This window comes from Ruditapes philippinarum, unplaced genomic scaffold (assembly GCF_026571515.1).
Source record: "Ruditapes philippinarum isolate M1 unplaced genomic scaffold, ASM2657151v2 ctg716_1_1_1_1, whole genome shotgun sequence".
In the NCBI taxonomy this organism is placed as follows: Eukaryota; Metazoa; Mollusca; class Bivalvia; order Venerida; family Veneridae; genus Ruditapes; species Ruditapes philippinarum.
Window position 1 is genome coordinate 4,049 of NW_026863653.1, and position 16,588 is coordinate 20,636.

The 16,588-nt window shown below is 31.5% G+C and overlaps 1 protein-coding gene across 1 annotated transcript in view; it reads left to right on the forward strand.

Annotated features, from left to right (window-relative positions):
- Positions 1-2,624: 2,624 nt before the first annotated feature.
- The window catches only part of LOC132722835 (uncharacterized), an 84,264-nt gene continuing 70,300 nt past the window's right edge, over positions 2,625-16,588 (forward strand). Inside the window, exons 1-22 of the mRNA XM_060707418.1 lie at positions 2,625-2,874; positions 3,244-3,407; positions 4,166-4,281; positions 4,953-5,097; positions 5,396-5,566; positions 5,877-6,129; positions 6,305-6,468; positions 6,892-7,050; positions 9,387-9,636; positions 9,902-10,071; positions 10,529-10,693; positions 10,873-11,079; positions 11,292-11,334; positions 12,163-12,326; positions 12,893-13,051; positions 13,916-14,174; positions 14,406-14,569; positions 14,667-14,837; positions 15,021-15,273; positions 15,480-15,643; positions 15,865-16,020; positions 16,271-16,480. Of these exons, the coding sequence (XP_060563401.1) occupies positions 2,663-2,874; positions 3,244-3,407; positions 4,166-4,281; positions 4,953-5,097; positions 5,396-5,566; positions 5,877-6,129; positions 6,305-6,468; positions 6,892-7,050; positions 9,387-9,636; positions 9,902-10,071; positions 10,529-10,693; positions 10,873-11,079; positions 11,292-11,334; positions 12,163-12,326; positions 12,893-13,051; positions 13,916-14,174; positions 14,406-14,569; positions 14,667-14,837; positions 15,021-15,273; positions 15,480-15,643; positions 15,865-16,020; positions 16,271-16,480 (3,919 nt within the window). The 5' untranslated portion in view covers positions 2,625-2,662. The remainder of the gene's footprint in view (positions 2,875-3,243; positions 3,408-4,165; positions 4,282-4,952; positions 5,098-5,395; positions 5,567-5,876; positions 6,130-6,304; positions 6,469-6,891; positions 7,051-9,386; positions 9,637-9,901; positions 10,072-10,528; positions 10,694-10,872; positions 11,080-11,291; positions 11,335-12,162; positions 12,327-12,892; positions 13,052-13,915; positions 14,175-14,405; positions 14,570-14,666; positions 14,838-15,020; positions 15,274-15,479; positions 15,644-15,864; positions 16,021-16,270; positions 16,481-16,588) is intronic.

Sequence of the window (16,588 nt, forward strand, 5' to 3'; positions counted from 1 at the left end):
GTTGGCCTATGGCTGCCTGCCGATTGTCAGATGAGTGTTTAAATTCTAGAATGTTGTATAGATCCACCAACATCAATCGCCGTTTTAAATTTCAATTTAAATTTGATCCATGTAACTACAAATATAAAAAAAACATCGAAAAACTAACTTTTGAAAATAGCCTGTTTGATGTTGATCTTTCCACCGAGCAAACATTTTCGTTACATGGAGTTGTAACAATTAGGTAAAAGTTTATACTCGTTTTTATTTATAAAATCAATACAATTTACATCTATTAGATTTAAATCAACCCGTAATTTGCCCATTTTATTTATCATCAGGTTGACATAGATCAATATTAAATTTTTTTTCTTAAGTCTCGATATTGAAGTGTACAAATGCATGTTGCCTATAATATGTTACCGCCTATATGACTGAAATTACTGTTGGGAAAAGGCGTAAAATGAATTAAACAAACAAATATAATATATATCCAACATCCTAGTTTACGTGTTGCTCATACCACGTGACTTTTGTGATCTTCGTGAGGGCAGAATTAAGGGTAAGGTAGTATATTCTACATGGAATGAATTGAAGAGCTCGCTCATTTATAGGGGGGGGGGATTCATTAGTTCTTTGGTAAAGTAAATTTATGAATGATCAAATATGCAGTTTCACGTAAGGATAAAAAACTAAGTTTTCTATTAAAATACATGTATATTAATAATGTTATTTTTATTAACTCGAACAAGTTTATTTTAAAGTCATCGAAGAAAATTAATGCTATCTGGACCGTTAATTGTATTTTGCAGATCAAAAAATGAAAGGCCATGTGGTTTATACACCTAAGATCAAATCCTAGAGTTGAATCGCTTTCATTATTTTTCTATCATATTGATTTGAATATGACGTCGTTCAATATCATTGAATTCACATTAAATTATTTTGTGCTGATTTGACTTTTCAGTTACCGAATAGAAGATTTCGCAGTCGATAATGTTTACAAAGTCAATCTTGGAATAAAAATATGCCTTGACGGCGTCACATGCCCAGTTGACCTGCAGGTTTTAGACAATGCTTTGATAACAAAACCAACATGTTTCACAAAACTGAAACAAGACTACAAAATAAAAGGTATTTTTAAATTTTCATACCGATTATGGTAATTTCCTTATAGAATATTTTTGAATATCGACTTACAATATGAGTTCATACTTATGACAGCAGATATGATATTGTCTGTTTGTTATTCGTCTATATCAAAATCACTTGACTTTACAAATGGCGTTCTCGTTTTAAGTTTGTATGCTTTAGTTAAACGCCCTTTAGGAACTGCGTTTCATAGAACGTCCTAAGTGTGACATAAAACCAACTTAGGACTAACTTAAGACCGTTTCAATAAACATTTTAATCTTCTGTCAAATACCGCAGCTATAAATCAATTCATGCGAAAAGTTAAGAAATACAATGACTGATCCTTTTATTTGCAATGTGTAAATGTCTATCAACATTGCTATTCAGAATCTAAAGGTGTAATAACATTTTCTTTGAAACGCAAAATTGTCTCAGTTTTGGTCTTAAGACTGATGTCAGACTTAGGACTTTCTATGAAATGCAGCCCAGACACATTTTATTGTTTACTTAGTTTCCTGCTAGAGTTTCCGTTAAAGAGCCATCTTATTGGCAATACAGCTAAAACAATTATTTTGCTTTTAATGATTCTTCTCTATTAGTACTGTTATAGTGATAAAGTAGTTGTGATGATAGTCAAAATTCCAATGTGTTGCCTTTATGATATATAACTACATATTTAGAACTACTATTTACTGGTAATTATTTTTGTAAGCATCTAATATGTTTAAATCTATTATTATAACATTACTAAAACCCATGTTGTCTCTTCTTGGAAATGCCTTAAATGGCAATTACGATAAAGGTAATTATCGGTCACCAAGGTGTGATGTTCATTGTATAATGATCGGAAATTATTTTCAGAATTTTCGCTGATAAATGGATGGATAGATATAACACAAGTTTCTCAAAGAACATTCAGCTTATGCTAATGAGTGACCTCGGTATCACAGAGTATCTTAATAACGACGAATGTACAATTGGTCAGGTCGGCGGAATAAAGGTAAAAAGATAATTCAAAATATCTTCTTCAGAAATAATGTAAAGAACCATTTAACAATTAATGTATAAGCATACGTTTATAACTTATGGCACAAATTTATTTAATTAATGTATGTTTATTCGTTTATTCAGAGAATACTGTATCAAGAATTTGTGCTGAAATTGCTAGCTTATCCAGAATTTTTTATGTAAGCGTTTGTAGCTTAAATGGTGCTACCCTAAAGTTTTCATCGGACATATTTATCATGAATATCATTAATTACAAAAAGAAATACGACATATATACTTTTGAGAAGGTTCATATCTTACATACATAATTAATAGCATTCTGTGCGTTTTATTTATTTTATTTATTTATAACACTTTTAGACTTGATAATAACCCCAACTGCAATTAGAATTGAAGTAACCGATTCTCAATTGGCAAATGTAAAAATACATTTGATGCTGATGTTAATTAATAAGTTTGATTTTTAACATCGATTAGGAATTGTTATATTTTAGATGAGTGTGCACTGAGTTTGTCTTTACCTGAGCAGCAGCTGTTCGACATGTCCTGTTCGTTATCAGCGAAATGTACAGAGTTTTCTTGTTGCATACCAGTACCGTTTATCAACAAAAATGTTGGAATCGATGTAAATGTGGATCCATGTGCATTGACGATGGACATAAGCGTCGAACGGCTAAGATACTCTGTCAGTTTGATTGACTACAATTTTGGAAGGCAAGAAAACGTTTGGATTTCGGGAGTTTTACGACTTACGTAAGTAATTTATGATAATTATCTATCAATTGATACATGTATTCTATCATCAGAAACGTGTATGCTTTTTGCATGATGCAATTTTAAAAATTTGACGTTTTAAAAAAGCAGAATACTTTTAAAAAAGTGAGTTATGTTCTATATAATTTTAAATTCTATTTTTTATATTTAAAGAAATGAAACGTGTTTATAATGCAATTTAGACATTTAATAATAAATGGAAATGGCTTCTGTATTAACTCTGTACGATCCAAGCCCTATCGATACATACGATACACAATACAGCAGCGTTTACGTTTTACCATCTCGAAATAAAAGTATAAATAATGGATTAATTTCTTACGCCAGCGAGCTTTAATTTTTCTCTAGGTTCACAATCCATGACATTGTTCAGAAAAATGAATATTTAGTGTCCGTGAACTTCGAAGAATGTTGGGAATATAACGACGTTTGCTCGAAAGAATACAGTTTATTAACAAACCAACGGTTACCAAAGCAAATTTGCAACAGTACAAGCGGCTTTAACATTCAAGGTAGAGACATTTTGACATTTAAGTGCATCTGAGAAGGACATTATTTGTTCATTAGTTAAAGAAGTAATTCCACTTTATACGGTACTATACATATATGATATAAACTGATAGTTAATTTAAAGTGTACAAAGCTAAGCACCTGCTGTCTATATAGACTATATAGTTTATATTCATTTTCTGCTTGTTTTATTTGTACTCATAATAATTCCAAAATACCGGTATTAAATTAATATGCCAATGGCGCACGCTTGAAACGTAATAGTCTGTTCTGTTTATGTGTGTTAATAAGAGAAATATTCTATCGTAAATCTCTTTCGAGAATATTCCATAAAATTTTTGAAAACAACATTTTTTTTTCCTGTTTTTAAATCTAATAAAGAATGTCATGTGATATAGTTTTTAAACCCTTTTATGCAATTTTAGTGTTCTCTATCGAAATGATATATATGTACAGCGCAACATACAGTGGCATATGATGTTATGTCCGTCATGTAAGGCCAATTCGGGACTACCATCGAGAGCAACGCTAGCACAGTTTAAAATACATCCTTTGTTTATTATGTCTGTTGATTGGAAAAAATAACATATGTTCAAATGTTGCAAACACACTCAATAATTTTAGAGTTTTTCCTTATATAACGTGAAACCAATACTTGAAAGGTCAAGATAAATAATTGTTTCTGTATCATGTTTTCCTATTCGTTTTCTTTATTCTAAATTTTCCCCTTTACGTGGATGTTAAAATGGAAATTATACAGGTGATACACTTAAAAAGGAAAACATAAAGAAATCGTCTTTTAGAGGAATTAAAGGGCTTGTTTCTTTCTTGAAAGAAAAAGACTGTCACTTGAACAAAATACGTTTAGCGCAAAAAGTTGGTTAAAGGTTTTATTTCCCTTTTTTTTATATTTATTTTATTTAATTTTTTTAGTGATTTTTTTTCTTTTTAAAAATTTAACGCATTTTCTGTGAAAAACATTATTTTATTTTTCCTTTACTTAGAGTTCCCCTTTTCCCCCGTTTGGGCCCGAATTACCGACGGAAAAAGGTAAAAGGGCGCTGTTTTGCAGCTATCATTTTCTGGTTCTAGGATCCCGATAGGCTACACCAAATTTTGTTTTTAGGTCAAGATTTTAGGGTCCATGCTCAAGAGTTTTAACAGTTTTAAAAAGAAAAGAATGCGAAAGGAAAAAAGCTTTTTATAAAGGGGTTTGGGTTATTTGATGGTTTTGGCTTTTTTGGAAAAGCAATCTGAGGTATACTTTACTGGAAAATCTCAAAGTAAAATACAGACCTTGTTTAAAAAGTTTTCGAAAAGGGGGCTGATTAAATTTTAGCTCGAATTGTTCGTGTTCTTTCAAAGATTTTTTGTTTTATCGGAAGATAAAAATATTTCAAGATATTCAGATAAAAGTTTTTTTGATATAAAATTCTATTTTTTTTGAATAAGCGTGCCTTGTAGTTGTTCAACCCTTAAAACCCTTTTTATTTTTTGGTTTAATGACAATATTTTTTTTAAAAATCAAGTTTTTGATTTTTTCGAAGAACCCAAAATTAAACCCTTTTGAAATTGACCCATCACCTATTTTTTTCCCACGAAATCTTCTTGCACTGACTATACGGTGTTCAATAAAACCAAGATTCGTAAAATCCAATGTGACTGGGGGATTGAACACTGCTACAGAAGATGGTAATTGGCTATACTGTTTCAGGGCATCACTGATCAGTTTCAATGTTATTATTTCAAATATAAAAGAAACCACTGAAGTGCTAAACCATGCATAACTGTGGAGGAGTAAAGAAATTCGTTATGAAAAGAATAAAAACGCATGTTTTCATCATGTTAAGTTACGTTATACTTTCACTAAAATTAAATTTGCCATACAATTCAACGCAATACTTAGTTTAACTAGTCTAAGAGCTTTATTTTACTGGAATTTATGTATAATTTAAATATACCAGTAATTGAAATTATCTGTTCATTTCAGTGTTTTCAATTTCTAATTGGATGGAAAATTTCAATGTTGATGACACTCGAAATCTTCCAGCTTATGCAGTTGACATACTTTTCAACGAAATGGGTGTTGCCGATTTTCTCTCGCAAAGCCAGTGCATAGTCAATCAATATCCTTTCAGTATAGAAGGTGGAATCGAGAACGGTGAAATTAATAAATTCATTTGAAATAATAAAATGCAAATGTTTGCCCTTTTCATACAGAAGTAAATTGGCTAAAATAAATTATTGCATTCGTTTTTTTGTATTTTTTATCAAATGAAAATATGTTAACGAACAATTTAATACATTTTAGAAGGACGGAATTGAAACCGTAGACATCTTTTTAATATTCTTAACAGCCGTATGCAAAATATAGAAATATTTAGTTCTTCCACCTTATTGTTGAATATGAATAATAAATAAATAAATAAATTGTTAGATGACTTATAAGTTTCCGTTGTACATGTTCACAGAATGTAGCGGGTATTTGCTGGATGGAAGTGACCTTGGCCCTGTGTCCTGTCATATGAGCTCTACATGCATGTCATTAGAATGTTGCATCAACACTACTGCTCTTCCCCGAAGTATACACGCATTCTTCCAGATAAATGCTTGTGATGAAAAGCTTACCGTTGGAATAGAAAAGTTTACATTTGAAATGAGCCTTGTTGATTATGACTTTGGAACAAAGGAACACTTTTGGTTAAATGCTATATTCCGTATCGAGTAAGTTTTATGTTTGAATTGAACATACCTTATGATCTTTTTTTCTTTAAAAATAATATATACATAAATAGGCATGTTCTAGACAAATATTGTATTCTATTGACGTAGATTGTCAAATTATAATCAAAATATGCGTTACCTTTAAACATTTTTACTTGTTATTTCATTATTTTAGTTTCCGAATATTCGACCTTAAAGAAAAAGAAAGCTATGTTGTTGATCTTGAAGTCAGTATTTGCCTTGAAAGTGGGTCAGAATGCACCGTGAAGCAATCCATATTGTCTGATGCTGTACTTCCAAAGCCACAATGTTCATTTCAAGAAGGTTTTAATATTAACAGTAAGTACTTTATAAAGTATAACAGCCGGTTACTGTAAACGTTATGCAGATGATAAATTGCTATGTTTATATAAGTGACAGTAAAAATGCATGCATATTAGGCAAAAAAATATGTGTTCATTTCATTATCTTATCTAGATTTTGCTTTAAATTTTTAAAGGTAATATCCGTAAAATTAATCAAACGTATTTTTGAATATAATGATATTATTCAATACACAATATTTCTGACTTAAAACACAAAATATGGTCTTTTCACATAATTTTTTGTTACTGTCTTAATTTGTCTGAAAAAATATCTGTAATAGATCCGCAAAGTTTCTTTAAGTTATAACTCCTTGTATTACGTAAAATGGTCAGGCTGTTTATTCATTCTTTTATAACCTTTTTCTAACAGTTTTGTTAATTTATTCCTTTTTTAAAGATTTTTCTATAACCGAATGGATGCATGAAAAAGGCTATGAGCTGCAAGATGAATTGTCAGAATTGGATTTGTCATTTTTGATGGCTGATCTTGGCCTACCTAGGTTTCTTCAGAGCACTGAGTGTGAACTCTCGGATTCTGTCAAGGATAACAAGACATGTGAGTTTATAATTATAAAATATTGGTGATAATTGATTATAAGTGGCCATTTTTTCTTTTACGTAACATCGATGTTGTTACGTATTTTATTAGTCAATAAGTGTGTAAATCATTATGAAGCATAGTACGCTTATCATTTGCACAAAAATTTGGTTATATAACGTTGGTTTTGATCGTGTTTTAGTTCCTAATTAAATTTGTGCGAAATCATATTGACATTATAAAACCCAACGAATGCACTAAATGTTTCTGTGTATACTGTTCGTCAACAAAAGTTTTATGTCATAAGTTTCCGCAAATGCAACATTGAGGCCATGTGGCAAAATTAAAACACGATCAATGAATATATCTGGAGAAGACATGAAACTGCTTTGGTGTACAGTCTACATAGGATAAACAGGTGCTAAGTTATATCTTCAGGAACGACCGCCTCCGTGGTCGAGGGGTTTGAGTCGATGACAGTACTACTGATGACTTCTAATCCAGTTACCTCTCTGGCGTGGGTTCGATCCCCGGGAGATGCTTTGGTAGTTTAGCACGGAGGAAGGTAGTCTAGTACTGGTGTAACTCTCCAGGAACGATGGAAACTACCCGCCCATATGACTAAAATACTGTTGGGAAAAGGCGTAAAATGAAACAAACAAACAAACAAAATTCTTCAGGAAAACCTGAATCAGCGGTCACCTGTATTCAGCAGTAACATGGCTTAAACCGCCAAGGAAAAAATATTTAAAACTTACACTTTTTTCTCAGATAACTTGTTTTAAGCAACCGCCTTTCTAAAGCAGACAATAAGTAGTTGGGCTTACCTCAAGAAGCGGCTAAGTAAATTGTATCATTATATACCATGTAACGTATATAACCAGGATATCCTTCACACCCATGCACCCGAAATGTATGATCTTTTTATGAATAAAAAATCAACCGATTACTACCGATCTCTTCGACAGATTTGCACGTGCCCTACGTGTTCGAGCGAAAGAAGTTCGACAATATATTTTTGTAATCAATTACAGCAAAAGTTGTTGCAAAATTTCCACTAGGACTCCAACTTTGATAAGAAAAATGTATGCAGTAATTTTCCGAAATATGGAAATTGCTATACGTCACGTGATGCTACATTGGATTTAATAGAGAAAGGAACAAGGTCGATAAACGGCATAAACCTTACGGTGACTCACATATCTTATTAAAGACTTATTTTCTATCGTCATATCATTGTCATAGAACTTTATACGTTTCTATGACAAAAACTGATACCTTTTAGAAATTAAAATACCCGTTGAATACATAAAGACGACACCCACCTCATTAAATTTAGATAAGGGTAGTGCATACTACCTACTATTTTGCTGATAACCATTTACATGCATACCGATAGCATAGTTACTTAATGTTCTCTAAAACTGCCAGGAATAATGCATATATGACGAAATCATGCTTGAGTATTAAATTCAAAGCGTATTTTTATCCTGTAAGTAAATGCTCTACATCAAGTATGTTTACAGTCATTCCAATAAAATAAAAAAACACACACACACACACACAAAGACCAAAACAAACACAAAAAAAACCCACAAGAAACGGAGGTAAGAAAAATATCTCTTGAACTGAAAAACACGATCAAAACCAACGTTATATAACCAAATTATTTTGCAAATGATAAGCGTACTATGCTTCATAATGATTTACACACTTATTGACTAATAAAAATACGCTTAAACGTGCCGTGATTAAGCACAAAACACACTGGCAGAAACAAAAGTTATCATAAGAACTCCAGGACATATTTTGAGTTATCGCAAGAACTCCGTAACATTTGAAAAGTCGGGTATAAATTTATTAGCCCGGGCTTTATGTTTGCATCTCTCCATAATTATTAGGTACATGTAATTAAGTATAGCAACGAAGAAGATCACAAATGAAAAGGTCAATATGTACGAATTAGCAAGTAATTTGGTAATTTTTCTCAAAACTACCAGATTTTTTTAAAAAGGCGACAAAATATGGACTTAACGATTTTTTCTGAAACAAAATACAATATGTAGGGCAAGCTTAATTATCAAAGTTTCATTTAGCACCTCAAACTCCCCATTTAAAGTTAAAAATAACCATTTTTTACGCGAGTTCTCCAAGTATATAGAAAAGTTTTCCACAAAAATCCGTAACGTTTTCCAGGAACTCCGTGACAGTTATCATAAGAACTCCAAACAAGTTATCATAAGAACTCCATCTTTCGTGTAACTCTTCCTCCCCCGTGATTAATAGTTACAAGCATATAAAACTTATAATAATATAAACAAATAAATTCGATTGAGGAACTTTTTTGTTTTCAGTATGTTCCTTAAATCAACTCCTAGTAAATCTTCCAGAAGACCTAACATGTAACCTTCCGACATGCAATGACGTGAAATGCTGTCTGTATGTAAAACCACTGCGAAGAAATTTCATGATTCTATTAAGTATTGACCCTTGTCGGCAAGTTCTCTCAATTGAGATAGAAAATATGAAAGTGCAACTTGCCTTCAATGACTTAAAATGGAATGAAGAGCAGTCGATATTTTTGAAGGGTGTCCTACGAGTCGCGTAAGTGTTAATAATATTTATTATTCTGTCGATATTGAATCAAACGTTTTAATGTAATTTATTATTTTCTTATCTGTTTCGTCCTTTAAATGATATTTCAGTAAAAGTAGTTTCTACAAATTGTGATTCAATTGGATATATTATTTCTTTACTAAGGACACGAAGCATGGAAAACATGTTTCTCGGTGACAATTGTATCTTGGTTATATTTTTAATGACATGTGTTTTTAATATTTTTCTTTTTTTATAATCTTATGTTTTATAGATTTACATTAGAAAACCTAAATGGACAAAATGCATTTGTGCTGTCACTTGCTATAGATGCATGTCTTGAATTTAACACGGAGTGCTATTTCAAAAGTACAATCTTCGACAAGGCAATATTTCATAAAAGATTTTGTGAATTTTCAACGTCGGAAGCTTTCCCAATTACAGGTACATTGATTTTGTCTTAGAGCTATATTTTAAGAAGCACCTTATATTAAAGTTTCCAATGTCAATATAAGCATACATTTACGATTCAGCAGGTGGATTAAATGATTCTATTTACTGGTTGGAATTGTGTACACTAGATCGAAATATTTATATGCATTTGCTGAAATACAGATTTTGTTATTGGAGAACATAACGTAACAATGGCAAATTTATATTCGGTACATTGTCGTTTTTATCTTTGCTGCGAACATTATTTTATATCATTTTCAATGAGTCATTTGCAGGCTTTTATGAACTAAATCTGTTGTAGTATCAGATCTTGTGTGTACAATTTAGTTCCGGTCAGAAACCCAAGTTATCGTATACAATGTTACTTCGGAGGACCGATTATGTTGTATCATTGTGTTGGTCATTTATGGATGTCCAAATTACATTAAACTTATTATTTGTTTTACAGATTTTTCTCTTTTGGAGTGGAAGCTGAATAATGAACTTCATACAGATTTGCCACTGGAAAATTTATTTTCTGATTTATTGCTTGAGGAATTGGGTATTTCCATGTACATAAATGATCCGCCATGTCAAATGAATCGGAACGAATTAAACTCTGGCTGGACAAATAGTAAGTGAATGCTTTTGGAATGATAATTTCGATGTTCATTAACAGCATAATTATATTATCAATAAAAGATAATGGTTAATTTTAAAAATATATCGTATATAATTTGATGCATCAACATATTGGTATATAATTCAAGTCCTACCTTTTAGAGCATTTATATAATTATGATTTGTTTCCAGGCTGTCCATACACATTAATGAACACATTACCAACAAACATGGTGTGCTCTTTAGACAACAGATGCCTACAGCTAGAATGCTGTGTATATGTCACTGCAATAAACAGAAATATAAAAGTCCAATACGACATCGATATTTGTGGGTCAACGGTTGAAGTCGGTGTAGAACAACTTGTCATGAAAAGAAACTTCCTTGATTTTTCCTGGGGTAGTTTCTGTTCTGAAACTCTTTACGTTTACTTAAAGAAATTTTGTTAATAATCTTCCATAATTACGCTTAGTTATTACTAACAAGTTATGTGTTAGATTAACACTTTTCAAAGCATTTTTGGGATCATGGCTATAGAAAGTCTTACATAAAAATGATGAATAAAAATATATTTTAATACAATTGTTCAAGAGTTAACATTATTATTGCAGGTGAAACAAAGAGGATAAACTTCGGTGGCATTGTTCGTTTTGAGTAAGTTTACATTAAGGAATCATTTCTTCTAGTCGTAAAGTTTACCCTGTCGCTGGGACAGTAACGATGAAATAAATCGGCACAGAAACACGTACTAGATAACAGTTAGATATTGTGTATTTTAATGTAACTCTATCTCTACATTATATGTTACATTAATAGTGGTGTATATGAATCATTAAATCGTTTATATTGGTTAATGCATTAAGGGTGGAATAGGGGCAGGGTAATTTTCTCATGTGCACATTAGAGGTACAGGAAATTGCCAAGTTAGCATCAGCTCCAGAGTGTCTACAAAAGATAACGTAGAGCAATGGAACTGTCAGACGTTAATGGACGAAGGAGCCTACCGTATTTAACATTTGTTGTAACAGTGCGTGGATCACAAAGACAAAAACATATACTTTGTTTTATGCAATACTATTCCGTTAGCAAACCAACATATTGAAAAGAATAGCCTGTACTTTAGTGAAACCGGTATATACTCCATACAAGTAATTTTGTTTGGCTGTTTTAAATATCATTTTGTCTTCTGTAATAACGACGTACAATTATGCTCATAGCAAGCTAATTATATATTTTTCAATCTACAGATTTTGTCCATCTCTCGACACTGCACAAAATATTCAGTGTACATTTCCTCTGTCAGCTATTTATCTTGCTTGCGTAAATTTTGTCAATTTTATGTTCTCAAAGTAAGTATCTCCTAGGAAAGGAGAGAACGGACGAATAAGTGCAGCAATATTTAGGTTTTAGCAATTGTATAAAAAACTAAAAAGGTTAAACGAATCTATCTATTGTGATGTATAAATGTCCTTATTTTTACAGTTTTTCATTTTCTTATCTTGATAATGGTGATCAACTAATGACAAGTGCAACGATTAGCCTGTGTTTTGAATCTTCATCACCATGCGATTTGCAGACAACTTTACTTGATGGACTTATTTTTCCAAAACAAATATGTAAATGGGATAAAGGCTTTGCTTTAAATGGTATTCATTTTTATTGTTAACATAGAAAAAAAAGAAATTATAAAATTATAATTATCATCGGACAATTCCTAACATATATGCATAGTCCGAAAAATACTATCATTTGAAAAGCATAAGAACTTGTCTTTTATTAAGAGAAATTATATGAAATTTCCAATGATTAAGTCCTATCATTAAAATTACTAAATGAACATACTCTTTCAGTATTGTATTTTCCTATATTGAGAGGAAATATTTAATATATTGTTTACTATGATAATACCTCGTTAATACGCAGAAACAAGAACGGACTTGTCTTGTGCCGTGTAGCTGTTACCTTACTTCACTTCACTATTATTTTTTCTGGTTCCTTTGAACATTTGATTCAAGCTTATTTAGGGTTGACAACTGTTTACTCTAAAGCCCGTGCTAGGGGGCTTGAGGGGTGTATTGCATTTTTACCAGTTTCTCTCATGAAAAGACTCAATCAAACTGATCCGAATTTTGTAAATAATTTTGTTATTTCATTGCTTCAAAGGGATCGCCCATTCTCAAGAGATAAATACAAATAACATACGTACTTTCAGATTTCTCTTTGCAACAATGGATGTCACAGGAAGGATTGATTCAAGGCATGCCGTGGACAGAATACTATACTGCTAAACTGTTAAACTTACTTAACGTTTCTCCGTTTCTGCTTGAAGACACCTGCACCGACAGCGAAGGAAATGAATCATGGGTGTCTGGTAATATGTCTATGCTTTAACTGTTATTATTATACCTTAAAAAATACATATTCAATAAATGTTTCACAGTTTGCTCTTAATTATTTTGTCTTTTATAACAAGTTAAGATTTAAAAATACTTTCAACTTCATGTAAAATAATGAATTCTGCTTAAGCCAGTGTTATTTGGCAAATACAGTAGCTTGTATTTACCAATACTGTCCATGAACAAGCTTAAGCAATCCGAGCGACATTTCAATTTCGCCGTTTTATGCGTTCTTTAGGGATTCCGTTTTTCACTCTCAATTTTATGGTCACATCGGCCAAAGTGTCACCCAGTAAAATCAATCTGAGATGTTATATTTACTACCCTCGGCGAACGTTCGGCTTAACATTATTGTTATGTTTGTTAATTTTTTTATTTATTCTATTTGTCTTTTTTCTAGTTGGGTTGTGCCAGTTTTTGTTACTTGAATACTTTGTTATCATCCGTAGGATATGTGTTGCCAGCTTTTTGCAAAGCTGATCTGTATTATAAGGCTTTATATCTTCCGATCTTATTTTGAAATTAGTTTCGCTCATTGTTTTCTAATAAGGGCATACGCATGTTTGCACGGGGAAGCCATTCGTCATTTTTCATGGAATAGCAATAACGTGTCTCATTGAAGGTTCCATGGTAGCCTTTGTATAATTCGATCTGCTGATGTTCAGTTATTCCATTTTAAATGTTGATTTCTGCTTAAGCCGGGGAGGGGATGGGCTGTAGTTAGAATTTACCAGTATTGTTTATAAACAGGCTCAGTAAAACTTGCAATATGTTCAATTTTTGGCTTTTTTTGGTGTTCTCGAGGATGAAGTTTTTTGGATTATTTTGGATAATTCCAGGTTGTTCGAAGGAAATAGGAAATGGTCTTCTACAGCTTCCAGAAAATATACACTGTTTAATTGGACAGAGCTGCACTGATGTTGAATGTTGTATTTGGGTAGACCAATTTAACAGATCATTGAAATTACAAGCAAACATCGATACTTGTGCACATGAAATTACTCTTTCTATAGAAAGATATCAATATAGAAAACACCTGTTCAATTACACATGGGGAGATATTGAAAACATATGGCTTTTTGGTGTTGTTCGAATGAGGTAATGCCACCACTTTTACTGGTATTTATATATACATTTTATAGAATTTATAATATATCTAATTCAAATTATTTGAAGTATTTTAATTCCTTTTGTCTCTGCATTAATTACTAAAAAGAGCATTTGAATGCGCCAGAAAAATGTACCAATCAGTTTCAACTCAGTACATAGTATGTACCAGTAATTCGTAAGCCTTAACCTTATTCTAAAAACTTACATTGTTTCTTACAGTCTATCAGTATATAACTTGGGTGGAGAAGGAAAATATATTCTTAACATGAATGTTAGTGTGTGCCTTGAATCAGATTCAAACTGTCAAACTGATGTACAAGTTCTAAGCGACGCAGTTCTCCCAAAACTTGAATGTGACTGGAATTCTGAGTTCGTTGATCCGAGTAAGTTTTTTAAGCTTATTACATATGATTTATTGCTCTCCTTGAAAGGTGTTCATGAGAAAATGCACAACGTACCTTTGTCATTTTTCATTTACAGATTTTGACATAGATGATTGGCTTGAAAAGCATGGAATATCATCAGGACATAGTCTTACACAATCTGAAACCACAATACTTTACAACGACCTTAATTTATCTCCTTATATAGGAGATGAATGTTTGATCAGTGGAAACGAATTAAACATTTCAGATATAGGCTGGGGTACAGGTAATTATATCTTTTTTTCTGTTGTTTTTTGTCTTTTATTTAAACGTCCTTACTAAATTTATGTATATTTCATGTAAATATTTTTTGCAATCACATCTTTTGTAATCAAGTGTTACGAAAATGACTTCATGGCAAGATTTATATTAAATGACACCTTAATTCGTAAATTATGTTTCTTTTCAGAATGTCCTTTTGAAACGGAATTACATGAGCTTCCAGGATCAACAGTATGCAGTATCCCGTCGTTGTGCACTGGTGTAGACTGTTGTACAAAAGTTGAGCTACTTGGTCGAAATATACACTCGCATTTGTATTTATTTACATGCTTGAATCGGCTTGATATCGGCATTGAAAACATGAAATACACAATTGATTTAAATGACTTTGAGTTTGGAATCGAAAAAACCGTCAGTCTTCAGGGTGTATTTAAACTAAGGTAAACATGGAAAAAGAACTCACAAAGTATCATAATAATACAAAGAATACGATGATTTGATTTTTATTACTTTCTTAAAAATAATATTTTAACATGAATTAATAGCAAAGTGAGTGGCGCCTACTCAACATTCAAATATTATAGATAAAACATTGTAATGATACATATATAATAGATCAATAATATGTTGTTTAATATTTCTACAGGTTCGTGATCGACGATTTAAAGAATGAAGGTGTCTTACTGTTGACGTTAGACATACAAATTTGCTTCTCCACCAAGACCGTGTGTTCGGAAAATATTGAAATATTTAAAAATACAAAGCTAAGCAAACCCATTTGTGACATGAGCACAGGATTCAAAATTAAAGGTACCTAATGTTTTATACTTGGTTGTTATTTTGACCGTTCTTTCAAAGTATTAATATGTATCCTAACTCTAATACTGAAAAATTTTAGCACGATGAAATTTGCAATTTTTATCATCCTCTATCTTTAATTTCTACAAATGTATTATGATATATGATTTTCCTTGTAGCAGGTTTGTGTAGATCAAAAATGTCTTGTAAACGTAATATCCATAATATTTCAGATTTTTCCATGGACGGATGGCTAATGGAAAGAGGACTTGTAGCCGGATCTATTGGAACTCTTCCTCTTTCAATTTTATATGAGGAACTTGGAATTTCAACATATCTACAAGAAAATATTTGCAAAATTCCTATAAGCAATGGAACATGGGAAAGTGGTATTAACAATTATACATATGTAATAGTAGCTTGAATGAAAGAATCAGGATAAAAAATAGGATAAAGAAAATACCATATAATTATATAGATTATATATAAAACTTTACATTTAACGATGTAAAAGATTTCTTTAATTTTTTGTTTTTGTTATTTATTTTAACAATTATTTAACTCAAGAATATCAGCATAAGATAAGATTTAAGCACACACCAAAACTTTGATCATTTGTAAAAGAATTTCATTTTATAGAATGCCAACTCATTGAGGATCTACCAGATCTGTCAGACAACGTGTTTTGCTCTCTTAAAAAATCTTGCAACACCATAGAGTGTTGTCTAAAATCTGATATGCTGCAGAGAAACTTTGCATTCAGCGTTAAAGTAGATCAATGTGAAATGAAACTTACGATGACTATAGAGAAACTGGAATTTGAACTTTCTCTTTTTGATTATGATTGGGGTAAGTGATTATCAAAATTATAATCTACTGTTTTTTTCCATTTGATTTATTTCAATACAATAAGGAACTTAACATTAGGCAATATTTGTAATACACAAAGTTTAAAAA